A 26,036-nucleotide genomic window follows, 5' to 3' on the forward strand; every position below is an offset into this window, starting at 1 on the left:
GTGGCCAGGTATCTCAGTGTTACTGTTAGGCGCTCCCCTGCAGGAATAGTCTTGCAGAGTTGTGTATCTCTACCTCTGGTCTGTGGCTCCACCATCCTCAACAGGAAATTGAAGGCATCCTTGTCCATCCTCAACCAGCTTCTATAGGCGGGAGAGTCCTCTTCATCCAGTTCTCTCAGCAGCACCTCCCCTGTCACTGTAGCAACAACCACCTGGTCCATGTCCTCTATTTTTCCGCAACATTCCCTTTCTTGTCTTTGCTAGGAAACATGTATAAATGATTTTAACATCGTATCCATCACATGGATAATGAATTGGTAGAGATAATGTAAGTAGAAGTAATACTAGTAATAATATTTACCTTAGCAAAATGAAAGCTGAAACAAGCACAAAGGGTTTCAGCATCCATCTTCACTGTCTCTGCCAACTGAATTTACTGTCGACTATGCTCCGATTGGCAGAAATAAAATTGTAGATCATCCAAGATTCCATTTCAGTTGACAACACTGATGACTGCACCAGTGTCTCATCCCGTTGCTGGCAACATCCCACTGCCAGTAATATTGCCCCCCCCCCAAATTGCCAGTGTATCAAGGCCCTTCAGATAAAAAATAAATGGCATAGAGCTAGGCAAAATCCTAGAGGAAAAGCTGGTTCAGTCTGCTTTCCAACAGACACTGGGAGACAAATTCACCTTTCAGCAGGACAATAACCTAAAACACAAGGTCAAATATACACTGGAGTTGCTTACCAAGACGCCGTTGAATGTTCCTAAGTGACCTAGTTACAGTTTTGGCTTAAATCTTTGGCAAAACTTGAAAATGGCTGTCTAGCAATGGTCATCAACCAACTTGACAGCGGTTGAAGAATTTTGAAACGAATTAAAAATGGGCAAATATTGTACAATCCAGAGCTGTGTTCGAATACTCATCCTAACCGCACTAACCATACTATTTGTGATGTAAATTTGGTATGTAGTATGCTTAATGGTCATAGTATGGATAGAGTTCGTATGCCAAAAGTTCCCGGATGTCGTACTACATTCGCCTAAATTAAAGTTAGGGCCCATAATGCAATTTGAAGAAAATATGCAGCCGAAGTCTGACGAGAGCGGATACAAATTCATTGCTTTAACTAATTATGACAAATGTTAAGAAAATGTTCAGCAATGTAATAAAGTAATGACTTTTCAAATAAGTTACACGTTATGTTGGCTGACAATTTGTTGGCTATGCTATCCTTACAAACCGCATATCATTACAGCAGTAGGTACCGGTATGTTAGCTAGCTACCTAATGTTAGTTGGCTACTAATACATCAAACTTACCAGTATATTAACTATATGCCATCTAACTGACTACCCAACCTTTGACTTGATTATTCACGTCATTCTTAGCTAAGTGCTATAGTCGTTGTGCGTTCTCAATGAACATAAATTCGCTCTTAGCTATCTACTCCGATTTCAGAGCACTCGCGTCTGAGTGTGCCAGAGCGCAGAATAACTGATGAATTTACGAACACTCAACACCTGTTGAATATGGCCGGTGTCAGTAAACGTCGGCCAAAAAGCATAATTAATTGTTACAAGGCCTCCCGAGCGGCGCAGTGGTTTAAGGCACTGCATCTAGCTGTGCCACTAAAGATCCTGGTTCGAGTCCAGGCTCTGTCGCAGCCGGCTGCGACCGGGAGACCCATGGGGAGGCGCACAATTGGTCCAGCGTCATCCGGGTTAGAGGAAGGTTTGGCCAGGAGGGATGTTCTTGTCCCATCGCGCACTAGCAACTCCTGTGGCGGGCCGGGCGCAATGCACGCTGACACGGTTGCCAGGTGCACAGTGTTTCCTCCGACACATTGGTGCGGCTGGCTCTCGACCTTAGCCTCTCCCGAGTCCGTACGGGAGTTGCAGTGATGGGACTGGACTGTAACTACCAATTGAATACCATGAAATTGGGGAGACAAAAACCCACCTTTTTAGTCACCAATGCTCTGGATAACATTAGAACAGCCTAACCAGCTCTGCTAGTGTGAGTAAAATGGTCCGAGTGAGGTGTTCTCTCATTTGTGTCTGGAAGTAGCTATCCAGTTAGCTTGTGTGCTTGACTGCCGTTGTGATGGTCAAAAAGCTCAGATCAACCCTACTCCTCAGCCAGAGTATCCAGTGTGCGCTCTGAACGCTCCGAGAGGGAAACGCTCAGAATTTACAAAATGGACAATCTGACAACGTTCTCAATTTACAAAACATCCAGAGCACAGACTCTGGGTATGTTTGTAAATTCAATCTGGAGTGCTAGAGTGGTAAAATGTCTAGCTAGTCATTTGTTATGCTAACAAGCTAGCGAGAGGTTGTATAGCAACAGCATCAACTTCCGGTAGACAGGCGTAGCGTTAGTATGCTCAACTGAAAGGATACCGTTCGTTTACAGTACACTAAAATTAACTAATAATATGCAGTATATACTGTACACTCATTATGTAGTACACAGTATGTTAGTATGGGTATTCGAACACAGCCAAGGTGTTTGTATGTATTCATTCAACACACACACACACACACCAAAAATATAAAAACGCAACAATTTCAAAGATTTTGCTGAGTTACAGTTCATATAAGTAAAATCAGTTAATTGAAATTGTCTGCGGTTGTGAGGCCGGTTGGATGTACTGCCAAATTCTCTAAAACGACATTGGAGGCAGCTTATGGTAGAGAAATGAACATTCAATTCTCTGGAAACAGCTCTGGTGGACATTCCTGCAATTAGCATGGCAATTGCATGCACCCTCAAAAAACTTGAGACATCTGTGGCATTGTGTTGTCTGACAGAACTGCACATCTGGCCTTTTATTGTTCCCAGCACAAGGTGCACCTGTGTAATGATCATGCTGTTAAATCAGCTTCTTGATATGCCACACCTGTCAGGTGGATGGATTATCTTGGCAAAGGAAAAATGCTCACTAACAGGGATGTAAACATATGTGCACAAATTCTTTCCCATTTCAGCTCATGAAACATAGGACCAACACTTTATGTTGTGTTTATATTTTGGTTTAGTGTTTAAAAAAAAAAAAATTCTTCCACTGAGATTAAAATGGTATTTTGTTAGGACCGTTGACAGAAAATGAAAATGAAATCCATTTGAATCCCACTTTGTAACAACAAAATGTGGATAAAGTCAAGGGGTGTGAATACTATCTGAAGGCACTGTATACACTTTCTTCCAAATGACCTTCTATGGATTACATTTCATGTTTTTGGTCTAGTTTCGTGAGGAATCACCATATACTCCTCCAGAACGATACCTCTTCCATCTCTCCCTCACGCTTGGAGTTGCTTGGGTTTTCGTGCAAATATATATATATTTTTTAAATCTTCTTTTTGAAAAATAGCTGTGGCCCTGGAGTCAGCTTTGAGTTTTTTGGTGACAGCACCAACTCATCATTACGCAATTAGAACTATCTTGGCAGTCTGCGTGCTGGCAGGCAGGCCTGCGTGCTGGCAGGCAGGCCTGCAAGTCAACATGCCCGGTGAAGCAGCCATTGGGGGGGTGGCTTTATAAACAGCTTTATTCACGCTGGAATCGGTAGGCTGTGTAGAACTTTAAAAGATCTGCTCACAAGCTCACCAACCGAGCCTCTCCGGCTAGCGCCTATTTCTAGACTTCTAAACCGAATAAAAATCGTCTTGACATTCAGCCATGTTCACTTAATTGCGAGATTATCAAGCGTAAAAATGTTGCATTTGCTTACCATCTTCTCACAGAGGTTTGTGGAAAGCAGCAGTGGCACTGCAGATTGGATAAGGCCTTGCTATTTGAAGCAAAAAAATATTTGAGCTATCCCCTCCATCAGTCTGGTTATGTAAGACATGGCTAGTTCTCCCACATTCATTCCCTCCCTCCCTTTCTGTGTCTCTCTTTACTCATGAGGGCTTTAGAGCCATTCAGCCGAGGATATTTCATGCAGAGAAATGGAGATTCAATTCTTAAAAAGATGAAATACGTAGTAGGGGGAAACGATACCACTGGCCGCCCCAACAGCGTTCGTTTTTCTGGTGCTTATCTGACGGCTGTCGTGCAGCATGATAAAACAATTGCAGTACATATTGTGCTCTAATCGTGTGTGCTTGTTTGCAGTAACTTCTTTGTTGTTATATTATGCCAAAACGGACTTGGCCGTTTCATCGATAAGGATTCCAGCTTTACGATTGCATTAGTCAGGTTAAACCTTTGAGAAATATATCTATTTTTTATTTTTTTTCTATTTATTTTTTTGGAACTCAGTCGCAGTCTCAACTTACTGTTGAGAGTTAGAATAATGAATACACAAGGTGCAATTTAGAAATGTGGATATCATTATTAAATCTGCATCAGTAGTCACTCAATAAGCCCATGTCAGCTAAACATTTTTGAATTGCTATATTAGTCTAGCAGACCAGGGTGGGGCCCATTGATCACCATGGCCCCTCATGATGAGTTCTGTTTTTTGTGGCCCCCATCCCTGCTCTAGATAGAACACTATATAGGTGGAGCCATGAAATTTGCCTGGTATGAACCGCTGTCATTGTGACAGCAATGTATTACCTTGGCCTATTCCCCCATTCTCTTGGCCAGAGCAGTATTGAATCTTTCAGTTTACTATACAAATTATCTTCTTTTTTTGGGGGGGGTCACTGTCGTTGGAACAGAACTTAGTCTGTACACCAGGAGTGACGGCAACCCATTGGGCTCCCAAGTGGCGCAGAGGTCTAAGGCACTGCTTCTTGGTGCAAGAGGCGTCACTACAGTCCCTGGTTCAAATCAAGGCTGAATCACATCCGGCCGTGATTGGGAGTCCCATAGGGCGGCGCACAATTGGCCCAGTGTCGTCCGGGTTTGGCCGGGGTAGGCCGTCATTGTAAATAAGAATTTATTCTTAACAGACTTCCCCAGTTAAAATATTTGACTTTTATTACCTAGCTAGAACACCAACATGCAGTGCTGGCGGCAGGTAGCCTAGTGGTTAGAGCGTTGGACTAGTAACCAAACGGTTGCTGGATCGAATCCCCGAACTGACAAGGTAAAAATCTCTCGTTCTGCCCCTGAACAAGTTTTTTTTGATAAAAATAAATGGATTAGAGCTAAGCATAGAAAAGAATACTAGAGGAAAACCTGGTTCAGGTCTGCTTTCAAACAGACACTGGGAGACAAATTCACCAGGACAATAACCTAAAACGCCAAATATACACTGGAGTTGCTTACCAAGAAGACAGTGAATGTTCCCGAGTGACAGAACTTTCAAGCGGATTTAAGTAAAAACTATATGTCAAGACCTGAAAATGGTTGTCTAGCAACAACCATTGACAGAGCTTGAATAATTTTGAAAAGAATACTGGGCAAATGTTGCACAATCCAGGTGGTTGTGAGGCCAGTTGGACGTACTGTCAAAGTCTCTAAAACAACGGAGGAGGCTTATGGTAGAGAAATGAACATTCAATTCTGGCAACAGCTCTGGTGGACATTACTGCAATCAGCATGCCAATTGCACGCTCCCTCAACTTGAGACATCTGTGGCCATTTTGTAAAAAAAAAGAAAACGGCACAATTTTGAGTGGCCTTTTATAGTCTCCAGGACAAGGTGCACCTGTGTAATGATCATGCTGTTAGTCAACTTCTTCATATGCCACATCTATCAGGTGGATGGATTATCTTGGCAAAAGAGAAACGCCGACTCACAGGAATGTAAACAAATTTGTGGAAAACATTTGAGCGAAATAAGCTTTTTGTGTGGAAGGAACATTTCGGGGATCTTTTATTTCAGCTCATCAAACATGTCACCAACACTTTACGTTGCATTTATATTTTGTTCAGTGTATATTCACAAAGCAATATAAAGCCTGCAAATAAAAGCGAGTACAGTTCCAGCTGGTCCCTACATCTGCTGCCTAGGACTGGATTGGCATAGCATCCCCTTCCCTTCGTTGGGTTATTTGAAAGCGGGTTCCTGGTAAGGAGAATGGAGCAGAGTAGAGAAAGGCCTCTCCTTTCTGAGAACTGGGGCGGGTGGATAGTTTATAGCTGCCTGGAGACAGTATCAGACGTGTATGTGAACCAGGGAGATGAGGAGGAGGAGTTTGCAAAAATGCCACGCCATGGTTCACTTCAGCAGGCAGTAAAAGTGAGGCCAGGGAGAGGGAGGAGAAAACCCTCCTCGTTCGCAGAATTATTTTTGCAACACGAGAAACGCTTAATTTTAAAATGTCAAAAGGACAACAGTGGGGCCTTCAGCCTGATTTGATTTCAAATCTGATGTAATTCCCAAAGTGCCTGTGTTTCTCTGGCAAATAACACACATTTATGTGAATGGAAGTATCTGTAAAAACTATCTGCAAAGGAAAGGCCTAGGCATACTTGTCTCTTAAAACAGCCAGGACCAAAGTTGAGCGAATTTGAAACGCATTGATTCAAGGGATTCTTTCAATTGGCCATTTTATTCAAAGTTACGTTTCCCTGTGAAAGGTGAGGAAGAAACTAGAGTGTACTCGTAACATATGCCTAGACTGTGCATTCTAGAATACGAATACAAAACCAAGTCATCTTCAAATGCATGAAGAATTCAGCTCATACAAAATAAGCCCATTAGATAAAGGTTCTGTTTTTTTAACAATGCAACTAAACATTAAATCAAGGCTAAATGCTGAATCTCTATCTAAAAAAAATAAAAATACAGTGCCTTCAAAAAAGTATACATAACCCTTGACTTATTCCACATGTTTTTGTGTTACAGCCTGAACTCAAAATTGATTCTCACCCATCTACACAAAATACCCCATAATCAGAAAGTGAAAATATGTTTTTAGAAATGTTTGCAAATTTATTGAAAATTAAATACAGAATATCTATTTATGTAAGTATTCACACCACTGAGGCAATACATGTTAGAATCACCTTTGGCTGTGATTTCAGCTGTGAGTCTTTCTGGGTAAATCGATAAGAGCTTTCCACACCTGGATTGTACAATATTTGCACATTATTATTTTTACAATTCTACAAGCTCTGTCAAATTGGTTGTTGATCATTTCTAGACAGCCATTTAAGTCTTGCTATAGATTTTCAAGACGATTTAAGTCAAAACTGTAACTAGGCCACTCAAGAACATTCAACGTCATCTTGATAAGCAACTCCATGTATAGGCATGTGTTTTAGGTTATTGTCCTGCTAAAAGGTGGATTTGTCTAAAGATGGAGTTTTTAACAGTGCATTCAGGAAGTATTCAGACCCCTTCTCTTTTTCCAAATTGTGTTACATTACAGCCTTATTCTAAAATGGATTAAATAAAACACTTTCCACCTCAATCTACACACAACACCCCATAATGACAAAGTGAAAAACAGGTTTTTAGAAATGCTTGCAAATGTATTAAAAATAAAACAGAAATACCTTATTTACATAACTATTCAGACCATTTGCTATGAGACCCGAAAATGAGCTCAGGTGCACCCTGTTTCCATTGAACATCATTGAGATGTTTCTACAACTTCATTGGAGTCCACCTGTGGTAAGTTCAATTGATTGGACATGATTTGGAAAATAACACACCTGTCTATAGAAGGTCCCACAGTTGGCAGTGCATGTCAGAGCAAAAACCAAGCCAGGAGGTCAAAGGAATTGTCAGTAGTGCTCTGAGACAGAATTGTTAACCCCAAAAAATCATTCTTAAATGGAAGAAGTTTGGGACCACCAAGACTCTTCCTAGTAATGCCAGGCCAAACTGAGAAATCAGGGGAAAAGGGCCTTGGTCAGGGAAGTGACCAAGAACCCGACGGTCACAGAGAGCTCCAGAGTTCCTCTGCGGAGATGGGAGAACCTTCCAGAAAGACAACTGTCTCTGCAGCACTCCACCAATCAGGCCTTTATGGTAGAGTGGCCAGACGGAAGCCACTCAGTAAAAGGCACATGACAGCCCGCTTGGAGTTTGCCAAAGGGCACTTAAAAGACTGACTATGAGAAACAAGATTCTCTGGTCTGATGAAACCAAGATTGAGATTTGGCCTGAATGCCAAGCGTCATGTCTGGAGGAAACATGGCACCATCCCTACGACGAAGCATGGTGGCAGCATCATGCTGTGGGGGATGTTTTTCAGCGGCAGGGACTGGGAGACTAGTAAGGATTGAGGGAAAGATGAACAGAGCAAAGTACTAAGAGATCCTTAATTCAAACCTGCTCCAGAGCGCTCAGGACCTCAGACTGGGGCGAAGGTTCACCTTCCAACAGGATAACAACCCTAAGCACATAGCCAAGACAATGCAGGAGTGGCTTCGGGACAAGTCTCTGAATCTCCTTGAGTGGCCCAGCCGGAGCCTGGACTTGAACATCTCTGGAGAGACTTGAAAATAGCTGTGCAGCGACGCTCCCCATTCAACCTGACAGAGCTTGAGATGGTCTGCAGAAAAGAATGGAAGAAACTCCCCAAATACACGGGATAGTCATTTAAAAATGATTTTAAACACTATTGCACACAGTGAGTCAATGTAACCTATGACTTGTTTTAAGCACATTTTATTATGGCCATAAGAAAAGTGTTTAATACTTATTGACACAAGACATTTCAGCTTTTCACTTTTAATTAAATTTGTAAACATGTGGGAAGTCAAGGGGTATGAATACTTTCTGAAGGCACTGTACATATGAGGGAAAAAAGTATACACAACGAGTAGGCTATCTATTCACACAACAAACTAGGGCCTCCATTTCTTGAGGAAGATAAAGATTATATCTGTCAAATGTGGACCTACCCATTCCTAATCTACAATGCATTGTTGGTGCTGTGCCAAGCCCTACTCCCTCTCCTCTGGCTCCACTGTCTCTGTTGGCAGAGCTTTTGGCATGTCTCCCCAAATCAGAGAGATCTCTGCTGCCCAACTGGTTTCTCTCACCGATCATCAACTCTGAGGACCTCTCCTGACAACCCAGTCTGTCCTATACGTTTACAAGTACTGGGAAGTGCCAGGGATCTCACAGTGCAATATTAAAATCGGTATACTTATGTATTGTGATTCCCACGATTCTATATTCAATGTGATACTGCGATTTCATTGCAATTTGATGTTCCAAACATATGGCTCACTATACTGCCCTGCCAAGCAAAAAGGCAGTAACTGCTCATAGCGTGGAACTGAGAATTGTTTATTTTATTTACCATGGTTTCGCAGTAAATTTATGCAGTTACTTCTAACATGACCCCCATTTTCTTCAAAGCACAATAGAGGCAGGATACTTGTCCACATAATTAAGCATGTATTTAATGTAACAAAAATGACATTAACTCTTTTTCAACCAAATGAGAAGTTACTGCCTTTTTGCTTGGTAGGGCAGGACAGGTCTGCTGCAGAGAGACGAGAGAGCATGAGAAAATGAGTTTTGATCAGTCATGGAAATAAAAGTGCTGAAAACATGTTAGCTCAGCATTTAGAAAAAGATGAAGAACAAGCTTTAGGATTAAAAAAACCACCGGATTTATGGCACAAGAACGGCTGACTAGCCCTAGCTAACGCAACAACAAAAAGTATCCAAAATGATTGACTCCCTTGATAAAGATGAGCAAAAAAGACAGTATAAAATACAAACACTAAGCTATATTCTATGAAAAAAAGGGCAAATTAAATTATACAATTGCTCAGAGAATTATAAACTCAGCAAAAAAAGAAACATCCCCTTTTCAGGCCCCTGTCTTTCAAAGATAATTTGTAAAAATCCAAATAACTTCACAGATCTTCATTATAAAGGGTTTAAACACTGTTTCCCATGCTTGTTCAATGAACCATAAATAATTAATGAACATGCACCTGTGGAACGGTCGTTAAGACACTAACAGCTTACAGACGGTAGGCAATTAAGGTCACAGTTATGAAAACTTAGGACACTAAAGAGGCCCTTCTACTGACTCTGAAAAACACCAAAAGAAAGATGCCCAGGGTCCCTGCTCATCTGCGTGAACGTGCCTTAGGCATGCTGCAAGGAGGCATGAGGACTGCAGATGTGGCCAGGGCAATAAATTGCAATGTCCATACTGTGACACGCCTAAGACAGCGCTACAGGGAGACAGGATGGACAGCTGATCATCCTCGCAGTGACAGACCACATGTAACATCACCCGCACAGGATCGGTACATCTGAACATCACATCTGCAGGACAGGTACAGGATGGCAACAACTGCCCCAGTTACACCAGGAACGCACAATCCCTCCATCAGTGCTCAGACTGTCTGCAATAGGCTGAGAGAGGCTGGACTGAGGGCCTGTAGGTCTGTTGTAAGGCAGGTCCTCACCAGACATCACCGGCAACAACGTCGCCTATGGGCACAAACCCACCGTCGCTGGACCAGACAGGACTGGCAAAAAGTTCTCTTCACTGACGAGTCGCGGTTTTGTCTCACCTGGGGCGATGGTCGGATTTGCGTTTATCGTCGAAGGAATGAGCGTTACACCGAGGCCTGTACTCTGGAGTGGGATCGACTTGGAGGTGGAGGGTCCGTCATGGTCTGGGGTGGTGTATCACAGCATCATCGGACTGAGCTTGTTGTCATTGCAGGCAATCTGAATGCTGTGCGTTACAGGGAAGACATCCTTCTCCCTCATGACCCTACAGCATTGCAATGCCACCAGCCGTACTGCTCGTTCTGTGCGTGATTTCCTGCAAGACAGGAATGTCAGTGTTCTGCCATGGCCAGCAAAGAGCCCGGATCTCAATCCCATTGAGCACGTCTGGGACCTGTTGGATTGGAGGGTGAGGGCGAGGGCCATTCCCCCCAAAAATGTCCAGGAACTTGCAGGTGCCTTGGTGGAAGAGTGGGGTAACATCTCACAGCAAGAACTGGCAAATCTGGTGTAGTCCATGAGGAGGAGATGCACTGCAGTACTTAATGCAGCTGGTGGCCACACCAGATACTGACTGTTACTTTTGACCCCCCCCTCCTCCCCCTTTGTTCAGGGACACATTATTCAATTTCTGTTAGTCACATGTCTGTGGAACTTGTTCAGTTTATGTCTCAGTTGTTGAATCTAATGTTCATACAAATATTTACACGTTAAGTTTGCTGAAAATAAACGCACTTGACAGTGAGAGGACGTTTCTTTTTTGCTGAGTTTATATTTTGTTTAACAAGTAATACAAAATATTTGTGTATTATTCCCACCCCTGTTTCCAATACTTGCAGCCAAGTTTCATACTCCTGGCAGAAGCAACCAGGTTTCTGGCTAAAATGTCCAGGTACTTGGTAAAGATCATGATGCCGTTGGCTTTAACAAGGCCCCGGGGACCAGTGGAATCAAAATAGCCCCATAACAAAAGATCCATGAGGTACTTTTCTGCATAAGCCTCCATTTTTTTCCAACACCAAACACACCAATGGCATTAGAGCTCTATTTTCATGTCATCTGACCATAGCACCAGTTTCAATCCAAGTGACAATGCCGTTAAGCGTACTTTACCAAGTACCAGGACATCTTGGCCAGAAAGCCTGGTTGCCAGGAGGCTGAAACTTGGCTGCAAGTGGACCTTTCAGCAAGACAATGACCCCAAGCACACGTCAAAATCCACAAAGAAATGGTTAAATTGACCACAAATCTAACATGTTGATACAGTGATCGCAGTCTCCGAACTTGAAACTCATTGAAAACCTGTGGTTTGAATTGATCCCTCTTAAATATGTGTTCTCCAATCTCATAAAACATTTGAGAAAGTGACAATTCTGACCCCCAATTTTGAATAAAAAAATTATTACTTTTATGTATGTACTGTATACACTGAACAAAAATATAAAACAACAATTTTACTGAGTTACAGTTCATATAAGGAAATCAGTCAATTGAAATAAAGAAATTAGGCCCTAATCTATGGATTTCACATGACTGGGCAGGGGCACAGCCATGGGTGGGCATAGGCAAATTTCCAGATCTTTGAAGGTTTCTTCAAGTGCAGTCGCAAAAACCATCAAGCACCATGATGAAACTGGCTCTCATGAGGACCGCCACAGGAAAGGAAGACCCAGAGTTACCTCTGTTGCAGAGGATAAGTTCATTAGATTTACCAGCCTCAGAAATTGCAGCCCAAATAAATGCTTCACAGTTCAAGTAACAGACACATCTCAACATCAACTGTTCAGAGGAGACTGCGTGGATCAGGCCTTTGTGGTCAAATTGCTGCAAAGATACCACTACTAAAGGACACCAATACGAAAAAGAGACTTGCTTGGGCCAAGAAACACGAGCAATGGACATTAGACTGGTGGAAATCTGTCCTCTGGTCTGATGTCCAAATTTGAGGTTTTTGGCTACAACGCCATGTCTTTGTGACAAAGTAGGTGAACGGATGATCTCCGCATGTGTGGTTCCCACCGTGAAGCATGGAGGAGGTGTGATGGTGCTTTGCTGGTGACACTGTCTGATGTATTTACAATTCAAGGCACACTTAACCAGCATGGCTATCGCTGCAGAATATTGTGGTACGCCATCCCATCTGGTTTGAGCTTAGTGGGACTATCATTTGTTTTTCAACAGGACAATGACCCAACACACCTCCAGGCTGTGTAAGGGCTATTTGACCAAGAAGGAGTGATGGAGTTTTGCATCAGATGACCTGGCCTCCACAATCACCCGGCCTCAACCCAATTGAGATGGTTTGGGATGAGTTGGACTGCAGAGTGAAGGAAAAGCAGCCAACAAGTGCTCAGCATATGTGGGAAATCCTTCAAGACTGTTGGAAAAGCATTCCAGATGAAGCTGGTTGAGAGAATGCCAAGTGTGCAAAGCTGTCATCAAGGCAAAGGATGGCTACTTTGAACAATCTCAAATATATTTTGATTTGTTTAACACTTTTTTGGTTACTAAATGACTCCTTATGTGTTATTTCATAGTTTTGATGCCTTCACTATTTTTCTACAATGTAGAACATAGTCAAAATAAAGAAAAACCCTTGAATGAGTCGGTGTCCAAACTTTTGACTGGTACTGTATATATAACAAATCGATACTTGGAGTCAAAGTATCAATATAATATCGTCCAAAATTATACCCCCCCGACCCCTCACTAACGTTCACTCTAGCTTACCCCTAAGCTCTACCATTGCTTCTTTCCAGGTAAAACATTCATCATGTTTCTTTCCAGGTAGCATAATAAACACTTGCAGAATTCCAGTTAAAATGTCATGCAAGACAGAAGAGTTTGCAGCAGGCCTGTACTCGGGCTAAATAGGCCTGCACTGGCATGCTTACCAAATGAGTGAACATGAATTACAATGAGTCACTGTACAGCCTAAGTGATGAAAACCTAATCGGCAAAACTACAGGCAATTCAAAGTTCATTACGTGTTGGGAGATGGTGCTAAGCGTATCTTTCACTAAAGGGCAGAAGGGAGCTTTGGGGAATATTACTTTTGACAGAGAAGGAATGTGTATTTTCATCCAGACACAAATCACATAAGTGGCCAGATATAATTTTTTTATTCATTTTGGCCCGATGAACTGCTGGCATTCCTAATAAAGAATGAATGCGAGGGAGTGAGTGAGAGAGAAAACTAGGAGTGGAGAAGAACCAGTAAATGCATAAGTTGGCCTTGCTGAGGAAGGGCCAAAGCCAAGGGTATATTTGAGTTGGCCAGCACCTCAGTAAAAATACTTCATGAATTTATATTAAATCATCCATATATTTATGCAGTAATATAGTAGTTCAGAGATTAAATGGCCGGAGAGTTTATCGCTTGGTGAAACAATGTGATATTATGTTCCCTGACAATTTGGCTTATTCATAATAAATTAAACTAGAACATTCCTCTACTCAGGAGCAGGCCATTAGAAATGCAAACTCAGTTCCTAAATTACTTAATAACCTCTCATATGTGTATAGGGAGTTTAGTCAAATCAGTGTAATGGGTATATAAAAAGTTTGCGTCACACCATAGAGCTAGGGTCGGTGGATATAGTTAGTTGAAAAATGTTGACTGTTATTGAACATCTTCATCATACTATCCAAATAAAGTCAGTAATGGGCTCTGGGTCACAACACGGTTGACTGCAACTCAATCCTATCCTTCGCAGGAGAGTTGAATGGAGGGTCAAGGCAAAATATACAAGATAGTCTGAAGAAAACTTGACCAAGAGAGTCAGGTCCGTAACTGGATTAGGTTCAAATGAGAATTTGTTAGTTGTGTTTGGAATGAGGGAAAGGCCTATGACAGCCCTTTAGGGTAGATTAGAAGGGTCAGTGTGCGGTCAGAGTAAAACGTGAAAGCTTTCGACAACTCCCAAAACAATAAGCTAAGAGCAGGGCAAACCAGCACTTCCTTCCAGACAAATATCATTAGTAGCAAATATTAACATTTTCTAACAAATATGGGCTTTGATTTATGTTATAAATCATTTATAAATCATTTATGTTCCTTTACCAATCTCCAGCAGTGTTTTTTGAAACAATTTCGAGAGGAATGCACAACTCCCCTTGACGTTGAAGGGCAATTTCATTGGAGAATCAATCAACATCTCAAAAATATTTTTTTATGACAGAAAATATTAATAAAAACTAAAATGCTGGTGACATATTTCTGAAGAAACGATCAATCAATAAAACAGAATATTGAAATCCATAGTGAAATATGTTAGCTTCAGGCTTTACCTTGTTGTGGCTCAGGCCCCGGGGCTGCTGGGAGGGGTCTTTGGGAGCGAGGCTGACTGGGCGGCGGTGCCATCCTCACGGGGCCCACAAACTGGACATATGTCCCCGGGAAGTCCCCCCTCTGCTTAGTGCGTTCGTTGAAGCCCAGCAGCCAGCCCAGGAGCTCGGGACGCTCCTCATCCCACTCCTTGAAGTCCAGGGAGGCCTTGCTGACGGTCAGAATGTCCCCGGGCTGCAGGTCAATGTCCTCCTCCAAGTCCTTGGTGTAGATGTAGAGGGCACGATACTGGAAACCATCGACCGCCATTTTAAGAAACCGATAAAAGCTGCCGAAGACGCAGAGAGGATGCGAAAAATCGGCCCAATGCTACGGCAACCAGGAAACGATGATGATTTTGCGTGGAGTAGTGGTCGTTTAGGGCCAAAGAACTATCAACTGAAGCTTAGAAGCATTGCTGAAATGGCCGAGTCTATACAGCAAGGTAGGTAGGGTGCTCCTGCCTTAGAGCTGGCCAGTGTTGGCGCAGTGGAGCACTTTCCTCAGCTTGATACCCCGGTTTAACCAAATGATGGAGCAGAGGGACAGCGTTGGCAACATGCTCCTTCAAGCAGCAAAAACGAGCTAGACAGCTCGAAACCTAACTGAGGCCCAGTGTTGGTCTCTTCAGTCAACCTCTCGTCTGTGGGGGTGGAGGCAAAGTTGGACAGTCGTTGATTTTCTCAGGCTCCTCACGTTCTGGACAGTAACAACCTGCAGTGCACAGAGGGGGGGAAAAAATACAAAAAAAAAGTGGGCTTCTAGGGGAAAATACATAGATAATGCAAAAAATAATACATACGTTAAATTTAAGACATTATCCTAAAGTATGTATTCTACAGATACGCAGTAGCCTACAATAAGCAAAGCATCCCTGTGTCACCGCCGCAAAGCACAAAGCATGAAAACGCAGTGCAACGCGTTTGTGCAATCCTGTTTGGGATGGAAGGATCGGATGATGCTACTGCGTCATAACTATCCACAGACTCCCCAAATCAGATTGCATCACATTTTCAAATCTCAATTTGAAACAGCTACTTTGAAATAAGTCACATCACTATACCGCAGTTCTCTCAATTAAAATCGGTGATGCTCTGAAGAGGATTATACGGATAAATACGTGTGAAATAGCAAATGTTAGAAATCAGGAAATGTGACAGTTTTAAAGCATAAAAATCTAAGAATGCAGTTTCACTTGCGACCGTTTTTAATTATGGGAAAATGGGCTATTATGACCCACTTAAGACTGTTCTGCTGCTTAAGAAATATTGTCAGCCTTCTCGAAAAGTTGCCTAATCGTGCCAAAACCCTTCAATGCAACAAGATTGAAAGAAAAACCTTTCGATGCAAAATGCGCCTTGCTCTTATAATCTGATATAATCCATTGCAGAATCACATCTTTCCCATGCATTCATTCATACTTGCTTCATTTCAGTCAATATGGTAAATAAGGTCCTCAATGGCTATGTAGACCCATCATTACATCATGGTTTTTCAGATCTCACCTAGGCCTAATAAATTATTCAAGACTAGTTAAGTGTCAAAATCTTACATTTTGTCAGTTAATTCAGAGCCACAGTAGGAAAATCCTATTTTAAAACATGAAGACCTAGACGACTGTATCCACAGTCAAAGACAAATAGTAAATTACCTTTGTTTTTGCGTACTGTAGCTTCAGAAATAGTGAAGCAAAAATATTTTTTAAAAGCGACCAAGTCAAAAACGGCAACTGTGCCTCAGAGAGACATTAGGCTTTCAGTCTAGTGTTTGGTCCCACAAAGTAAGGCGAGATTAAATCTCCTTTTTCCCGCTGGATGAATTGATGACAAAAAGAAAATCAAAAGACAGAGGGGTTGTAATGGAGGGGTTGGGCTTGTGACTCAGGAAATAAGAGCTCGGCAGCCCCCAGAGTTTTTGGGGCATCTCTCGAAAACGTCCAAATAAACGACTCTTTGTGAAGCCCGGTTTAGAGCATTACAGTATGTTTTGAGTGGATATGATAGGTTGCTGCTAAAATCTAAATAACAGGAGAAATTCAAACTGTACACCTCTCTCTTCATAGCCGGGGGTATGCGCACTTCAACCCTCAGACAAACTCCCCATTTGAAAAGCAAGCAAACATTCTCGTAATAGTCTGTCCTCATATCACTGCTATAAAACGTTAAATAGTTATCATGATTACAGGACGTACCGTTGGGCAACACTACTCAGAAACTGGAGAGACTCACCAAGGCTCTCTGTCTGACATCCTCGGTGTCAAAAAAAAGAAGAGTTGCCAGGGTAGACAAGTGGCACTGGCATACACAACCACAGCCGGCAATCCCCCTCCCCTTGCGTCTCCCCCCTGCCAAAAAATTCCATTCCTCTGCCATTTTGTTTGTTTATATTCACAATCTTGCAGAAGACAACTGCAATCATCCCGCACTCCGTGGTGGTCCACTTCAGCATTTTATTCCACAGCAACAACAAAAAGTGCTGCAACTAATACCAGTTGAATGGAGAATCAGCTCTGTTACAATCCTACACATGGAGTGCAGCCCACATTTCAAGGCAGCAGCTGGCAGGCTGGTCGTCACTGGATCCATCCCTTTTCCCCCCTCACTTTTATTCAGTCAAGAGATGACACACTTTGCTATCAGGAGAGCACAACCGGCTGAGGGAGACCACAGAAAATAATTAATGAATAAAAAGGCAATAAACTCACTGTTGCTAGAGAGAGGGAAACTAAACCTGGCCTCTCATTGGCTGCTGTTTGGCCATGTGCTCCGGAGTCACCAGAGAAGCTCAGGCAAATCAAGGAAATGTTCTAATATTAGAAAATGTATCTAGGCAGTGATCAAGCTCCTGACCCAAACAACTCCACCTTTTTTTACACATCCTCAAAGACTGACTCTGCTATTTGATGAAAATCTATGTAGTATGATCATATATATATATATATATATATATATATATATATATATATATATATATATATATATTAATGAAACATTTTTATTATACAGAAAATTATTGTCTGGTGCTGCAATATAATTTAAGCTATATTTTACCATTAGCAGGAAAGGACCATCAAAATTAACAGACAGGTTATTCTGGGGAAGTAGATAAAGGGCTTCATTCCCAAAATCCAGAATGTCACAGAATGGCACTTGAGCCGGACAGATATTTTGAGTTCAATATCATTACATTGGACATTTTTGAATGCAATCAGCTTTATAAAATCAGCAAAATGTTGCATTATGTTAGCATATTATCACAAACAAGGTACTAGGGTCGTGAATTGATGCTGGCGTCAGCTGTAAGCTAGCAAGGAAAGTTGGCCTACAAAGCTGAAAGCTACCGGTCTTGCATTGTAGTGCTCTAGTCTGCACTGGACATTGTTTTGCGAACAGTAATTAGCAGTTTCAACATTGCTACATGCCGTGTTGCATTATTCAAGTGTGTTAACTTCTGAGCAGCATGAGTGGTGATGCAGCCCACACTGCCAATGAGTTCAACGGTTCCTCACTGCAGGCTAAAGCTAGCAATGGGTAAGAGGAGCAGGCACAGTGCTCTCACGCTATAAGGGGACATCGGCTACGCTGACAGACAGACTTGATCCTCTCTCAAATCAGTAGATGGCATGATACACATTTGACACTTTTTTATTCTAGTACTGAACTGTTTTTCATGTTCTAGTATCGAAAAAGTACTGAAGTTTCGGTATGCCGTGCAACACTAATAAGAATTGCAAAATGTTTGCAGGATGTTACATATCATACGAAATGGATGTGTACAATTTTCGGGGACCCATTTTGGCTTGGGCACTACTTTCAAAACTACTGGCTTAAATGAAACAAAAGCTCTGGAGCATCAGAGGAGCTGCAAGCCAATATATTTTGGTACATATTCATTGCTACTTCTGAGCAATTTTGAAACAGCTTTTTTTTCCCAAAATAAGAAAATAGTAAAACATAATACCACCGTAAAGTATGGATGGGCGTTTGAAATAACTGAACTATTCGAATATCAGTTTTTTGTTGTTGATTTATTTGCTTGTAAATGTATATTTGTAATATATATATTTTTACTTACGTTTTTAACCTGTGCACTGCGGCGGATGCCACTATTGCTGCATCGGGTGAGCGGAATTGGGATATGCAAGGGGAGTGGACAGGAAGGAAAGATGCGCAGTAGCCAAGTCAACTTTGCTACAGTAAAGACTAGTTAACTAGTAGCAGCCACAATGTCATTTATCATCCCATATAACAGTGCCTTGTCTTGACTGGAGTAGCCTAGAGAAGCTAGCTATCTAAGCTAGCCAGCTATATCTAGCTAATCGAGGATGGTCAGCTCTATCTGGGATAACCTAAACCGAACCTTAAAGATGCAATATGCTGAAATCGCTTTGCCATTTCCTGATTGCTAAAATTCGAATAGTACACCTAATTTCAGTTTGTGACAATGCAAGCAGTCACTGCGTAGAGAATCATTGAACTATCTAAACCGCTGTATAATATATTTTCCATAACCAAAAATATTGGATTTTCAACTGGTGTACAAAACCAAAAGTAAGACACAAAAACTAAATTTAAGAACGGGAAGCATAGAAATAGCACACATAGAACAGATCTACCGCTTAGACTTTGAATGAGAAAGAAATGTGAGTTATAGATTTGTCAATTTGGTCAGCTTGTCCAAAAAGTTACATATTGTAGCTTTAACCCTTAGCTTAACAAATTCAAATGTCAATTTCAAATGGGGTAGGGACATCTCCCAGCACCATTCAGATTAAACAACAGCCTACCTTCAGTGGCGCTCTTCCTTTTTAGGGGAAAAGGAAGAGAGCCTGTGACATGACCTCCGCTTTTGGTCGTGCGCATCGCTGTTTACAGTCCCCGGTGAAACATAAAGCAGATGCCTATAGCTAGTGCCAGTCTTTCTTCCAGATTAAGTTCTTGACAAAGTCGACAGACACCACATACCAATTTTGTTGGTGACAACTCTTGTCGCTACCTAATATCTGGCTAGCAGCTAGCTACAGCACGTGCTAGCTTGCTCTGAAATGGTTTCCATCCGGAATATAAACAAGGCGACACTCCATCTTAACTCCTCCTCCAAATATACTTGATTGGTTGAACAGTGCAGAATAGAACCTCCTGACAATTATTTCCTCTCTTCATGACCAGAATGTGGGGCATCCCGCTCAGGCGTTTTTGTGCCTGCTACGTTAGTTTAGTTGGTTGCACGTAATAGCCTACTCCTTTTCATTTATCTAACTTTTAATTCCATTTTGCATTAGTGAACTCTCACTTTACTGCTGCACATGGAACCGGTTTGACTGTAGTGCCGCTTTGGTTGGCCAACAAAAACAAGGTACACGTGTAAAGGCTAACAGGTTTTATGAGGCGCACGTCAGAAAAAATATATTCAAAAGGTAAAAAGTGTCCTATGTAACAATGTCACATGGATATTTTAATTCAATTTAGAAAAAGGCCTTTTTTCACTGTTAAAATAGGCCTTTCATTTCTCTCTCAATAATTGAATACTAACATCTGTTCGGATATTCTAATAATCGTGCCCATCCCATATGTAAAGTGGTCCTGAACTGATCAAATACGGGTTGCTTTGGCTCCAGCTGGCTGTTTACAGCTCCCGTTAGTACTCAGCTTAACCTCAATGCTACCTCCCAGTCCCCACTCAGATTGCTGTACAGGACCATTACTGGGGGTGAATACCCTTATCTCTCACAGGGCCATGACATAATATTAAGCTATGATGTATTAAAGATGTTATTGACATAAACATCAGTCACAAATGGGTGCAACATCTTGCATAATATTTTATAATTACATTTCATAAAGCAAAATCTCTTTGTAGCTTTGTATTCATTCCCTCAATGTGTTTTTACTGTAAAACAATACAGCCAAGAGGAAATTACAAATGGGCCTACTTAACATGAACATGCTTCATATTTCATAAAAGAAAAATACACATCTCAGTGGTGTGATGTTTTAATTTCTGGAGTGTGACCATTCATTTCATACAGTGTACAAAACATTAGGAACACTTCCTAATATTGACTTGCACCCCTTTTTGCCCTCAGAACAGCCTCAAATTTGTCGGGGCGTGGACTCTACAAGGTGTCGAAAGCGTTCCACAGGGACGCTGGCCCATGTTGACGCCAATGCTTCCCACAGTTTTTGTCAAGTTGGCTGGATGTCTGATACACACGGGAAACAGTTGAGTGAAAAACCCAGCAGCGTTGCAGTTCTTGACACACTCAAACCTCCTGGCACGTACTACCATACCCCATTCAAAGGCACTTAGATGTTTTTGTCTTGCCCATTCACCGTCTGAATGGCACACATACACAATCCATGGCTCAATTGTCTCGAGACTTAAAAATCCTTCTTTAACCCATCTCCTCCCCTTTATCTACACAGATTGAAGAGAATTTAACAGGTGACATCAATAGGGGATCATAGCTTCCACCTGGTCAGTCTGTCATGGAAAGAGCTGGTGGTCCTAACGTGTAGATGGAAATGCACTAATACTGCAATACAGTCAGACACATTCATCTTTGCATGGGGATGACAATGACACAGAAAAACTGCAGTAATACTTTCCTAAAAATTACACATCAAAGCCTGAACCAACTATCAGTGCAGGAGACAAGTTCTGTTTGTTTATCATTGCTTTTCATAATGGACATTGACCCAATTCTTTGAGTGAAAATGATCATTTCTGGAGACAGCCATTTCAGTGTAAGTATTTTAAAATGTCAGACAATGCTGCAACTAATATTTAAATGCACATCTGAGCCCCAAAATGCAGCTAGTATGTAGGCCTAAACTAGAATTGACATACATTCACCTTGTGGCCATCTGTCCGCTGGTAGACACCATATGCTAGTTGTGAATGTCAACAGTCTACAACATGATATAGCCTAGTAATATCTCATAAGCATATTTTAAATCTAATCCAGGTTATATTGTAGCAACATACGGAACAGCACTAGGCCTATATGTTGCATAAGACGATTGCAGAAAACAAGACCTCTATAGCTAATTGCAGCAACAAAAGATCTGCACATTTTAAGGTAGGCCTACATAGAGCAGTGGTGCTTGCTAAGAGACAGTTGCTCTTAGGTGCACATCAGGGATCAGCTTACCTAACCCAGATCTGTAACTGTTTGTAGGTAAAATGCAAAATTGGCATGAGCAGCAGCATTTTGAATGCTTTTTTAATACCCTGGTTGAGAAAAGGCTTGCCCCTATCAGGGCACATATATAATGTAAAACAAAAAAAGGGGGAAAATATTTACATAACTGGAATGCCATCAACTTGCTGTAATGGAGGAAGTTGACGATTGTTTTGACCAGTTTTTCCAGTCAAAATGAAAAAGCGACTTGGGGCTTCAACGACTTTTCAATAATGAGTGTAAGTAGCTCCATTAAACTGAATAAACACGGGCTGCCATAACACCTCAAGGGGTAGCTATAATTTCTTTAAAAACGAGATACAGACGTTAGAGGATGTCCTAACTGGAACTATTCAAAATATGTCGTTATATGTAGGCTAGTTATTTATTTCTTATTTGTAAGTGTAATAGTTACCCATTGTTACACTGTACATAAGTAACCCTAGTAGTAACCTTTACCTTGCCCCAAGTACAGTGTAGCAATGAGTTAATACAAAACTTACATTACACTGTATTTTAGCAACTATCAATTATACAGTAATACGGTCACTTTAATGTAAAATTTGACAGACATTTTTCCAAAACTGAATAGGCATTGTTGCCACAGACATGGGTGATTCTGCAAGTTTTGGACTCAATCCAAGAGAAATCTGGTGAGATGATTTTGCATAGAGACCTAAAACAACACAAATGTGCAAAACAAACTACACTTTAAAATAACAAAAACACACCAACTATGTGGATTAACAAATATTAGAACGGTCCAAAATATAGGGTGCTGTCAGTTACAGTAGATATTTTTCTCGCAACAACGTTGCAAGTAAAACTAGCACAAGAAACATTTCAGCTTCCAGAGATAGCTGTCGTGTTCGAGAAATTCGCAGCTGTAGCCATGTTTCGATACTGCATAAAAAAATGTAGCCAACAAAATAATGCAACATTCACGCACCATATGAAAACTCTGGAAAATATGGTTACAGTAGCTCGTCTTGCTAGACTGAGATGTCAATAGAGGCACACTAGATGCCAATAGAGATGTCAATAGAGGCACACTAGATGTCAATATAGGCTATTATTTTAACATTTAGCGTGCTATAAAAGTACAGAAAACGACTTGTTGCAGTGTTCTTTGACAAGTTTATAGACATGTGCAAGTTCGTACTGCGTTGTGTGCGTAGTGCACTTCAAGCTCTTCCACCATTTTCCTGTTCAGTGGCCAGCACTGGAAATGTGCAAGAACTTGGAAAAACTCACCCGCAGATATTTCTTCCAAATCTCGCTGTTGCGGCACTTTAACTGTTCAACACGTCGAAATGTAGACAGCTAATTTCCTTATCTTTCACCGTTTCTTTCCCTCAATGCTTTAAAGTCTTCCACCTGCCTTGTTCACTCCTGATCCGCTTTCTTTCTTTCTCCCTTTCTTTCTTTTGCCGCACATAACTCTCAGCTCCCTACACAGCCATTTCCAGCACAGCACCGCGCATAAAAAAAGAGAATGCGTGGGAACTAATATGAACAGCCGAAAATAAACGAACCCAGTCGGAAAAGCACGAATCCCTGCAGGACAGGACGCATATGCTCATTATACATATTTCGAGATTCCCTAAAATCACGCCCCTTCGATACAGACTACGATTTTTTCGTAGCGGGTTAGGAGAATTTGCGCAGCTTTTTTCGTAGCGGGTTAGGAGAATTTGCGCAGCAGATTGGGATAATTAAAGTAGCAGGTTAGGAGAATTAGGTCAATGTTAGGAAAAGGGTTAGGATTTGTAAAAATGCTCTCCTTACCTGGTACAAAGTCACTTGTATCTAAGGGGCGTTTTTTAAGGAGTCCCAAATAGTTCACCTCTCCTGAATTGAAGCATTTCAGTTATCCAAAAAATGCATCTTGACAGTACGGCCTGATCATGCCTGTTCACAACTGTGTTTTATAATAATTGTAAAATACACTGAGTGTACAAAACATTAGGAACACCTATTTCAATGACAGACGGACCAGGTGAAAGCTATGATCCCTTATTGATGTCACCTGTTAATTCCACTTCAATCAGTGTAGATGAAGGGGAGGAGACAGGTTATTTTTTAAGCCTTGGTACATGGATTGTCCATGTTGTTGGGGATCGGAAGTGTCCAGTGCGAGAGAGGCAGGGTGAGGTGGCCAGAGTAGTGCAGAAGCTGAGGAGGAGGAGTAGTAATGCAGAAGCTGAGGCAGTGAAGAAAGTAGAGGAGGATGGGTGAGGGATCCTGAGAACACTGAGGGATAGGTCAACGAGTGATACTTGTATAAAGTTTGCTTCAGTGAGGTTGGCTTCTTAGCGTTCATAGCAATGGTGTCCCGTAATCCAAGGGCATTGGCATGGTGCAGGAGCAGATGGGGTCAAAGTAGTGTAACAGGTTAGTGGGTTTTTAATGAGTGTAATGCAACATATTGGATGCCAACTGCCGTTAAACCCCACAGAAGAAGAAATGGAATGTGTACTGTATGTGTGCCATTGAGGGTGAATGGTCAAGACAAAAGATTTAAGTGCCTTTGAATAGGATATGGTAGTAGGTGCCAGGCGCACCGGTTTGTGTGTCAAGAACTGCAACGCTGCTGGCTTTTTCATGCTCAACAGTTTCCCGGCTGTATCAAGCATTTCACTACACCTGCAATAACATCTCCTAAATATGTATATGTGACCATTAAAACTAGATTTTGAACAGTCCACCCGCTAATGGACATCCAGTCAACTTGACACAACTGTGGAAAGCATTGGCGTCACCATGGGCCAGCATCACTGTGAAATGCTTTCGACCATAGCCGCAGGAAGTCGGGGGTGCTGAGGCACCCCCTGAAAAATCTGAATGAAAGAAAATTGTATTTTTTACTAAAGTAGTGCACTGGGCCTTTACTAGTCCTAGATCAGTCTGTAATTTTTTTTTAAAACCACTACACCTAACACCCCCCCCCCCCCCCCCCCGGGATGAAATTCACAGCACCCCCACCCCAGACATCTTCCAGCAGCTAACTCAATATTAGGAAGGTGTTCCTAATGTTTTGTACACTGTGTATACTGTTTTAGAAAGGGCCAATAACTAGGCTAATCTAAAATTAGCAGTTTTGTCACACAACACAATGCCACAGATGTTTCAAGTTGAGGGAGTGTGCAATTGGCATGTTGACTGCAGGAATGTCCACCAGAACTGTTGCCAGAGAATTTAATGTTAATTTCTCTACCATAAGCCACCTCCGTCATTTTAGAGAATTTAGCAGTACAGTACATCCAGCCAGCCTCATAACCACGTGTAACCACGCCAGCCCAGAACCTCTACATCAGGCTTAGTCAACAGCTGATGAAACTGTGGTTTTGTACAACCGAAGAATTTCTGCACAAACATGCTCAGGGAAGCTCATCTGCATGCTTGTCATCCTCACCAGGGTCTTGACCTGACTGCAGTTCGGCGTCATAACCGACTTCAGTGGGCAAACGCTCACCTTCGATGGTTAGTGGCACTCTGGAGAAGTATGCTCTTCACGGATGAATCCCAGTTTTAACTGTAGCGGGCAGATGGCAGACATAGCGTGGGCAAGCGGTTTGCTGATGTCAACATTGTGCCCACTGGTGGAGGTGGGGTTATGGTATGGGCAGGCATAAGCTATGGACAACAAACATAATTGCATTTTATCAATGGCCATTTGAATGCAGAGATACCGTGACGAGATCCTGAGGCCCTTTGTCGTGCAGTTCATCTGCCGCCATTACCTCATGTTTCAGCATGATAATGCACGGCCCCAAGTCGCAATGATCTGTATACAATTCCTGGAAGCTGTAAATGTCCCAGTTCTTCCACAGCCTGCATACTCACCAGACATGTCACCCATTGAGCATGTTTGGAATGCTCTGGATCGACAGTGTTCCAATTCTCTGATCCATATCTGTATTGCCAGTCATGTGAAATACATAGATTAGGGCCTAATGAACTTTTTTTAAAATTGATTGATTTCCTTACATTAACTGTAACTCAGTAAAATCTTTGAAAATATTGCATTTATATTTTTGTTCAGCGTATATAATTGTTTTGAATGGAAAAATATCCATTGGATCACAATGAGCCTTGAGTAGTTAGTGTTATGAATGTGTTTATCAAAATTGTAGTTCATAAAAATAAGTCCAAAAATAAATTGTCCACTTCATA

General features: G+C 41.8%; 1 protein-coding gene across 4 annotated transcripts in view; it reads right to left on the bottom strand.

Moving 5' to 3' along the window:
* LOC139551035 (phosphatidylinositol 3-kinase regulatory subunit beta-like) overlaps positions 1-23,769 on the bottom strand; it is a 48,435-nt gene extending 24,666 nt beyond the window's left edge. Inside the window, exons 1-2 of one of the 4 annotated variants that reach the window (XM_071362381.1) lie at positions 23,649-23,769; positions 14,641-15,391 (exon numbers count right to left, since the gene is read on the bottom strand). In XM_071362381.1, coding sequence (XP_071218482.1) covers positions 14,641-14,947 — 307 coding nt within the window. In that variant the 5' untranslated portion in view covers positions 14,948-15,391; positions 23,649-23,769. Of the gene's footprint in view, positions 1-14,640; positions 15,392-16,868; positions 17,326-23,114; positions 23,400-23,648 lie in introns of those variants that run through there. The other 3 variants (XM_071362379.1, XM_071362380.1, XM_071362382.1) reach the window with 3 other exon arrangements.
* Between the last annotated feature and the right edge of the window lie 2,267 nt (positions 23,770-26,036).

The sequence above is a fragment of the Salvelinus alpinus genome, chromosome 23 (assembly GCF_045679555.1).
Source record: "Salvelinus alpinus chromosome 23, SLU_Salpinus.1, whole genome shotgun sequence".
NCBI classification, from domain to species: Eukaryota; Metazoa; Chordata; class Actinopteri; order Salmoniformes; family Salmonidae; genus Salvelinus; species Salvelinus alpinus.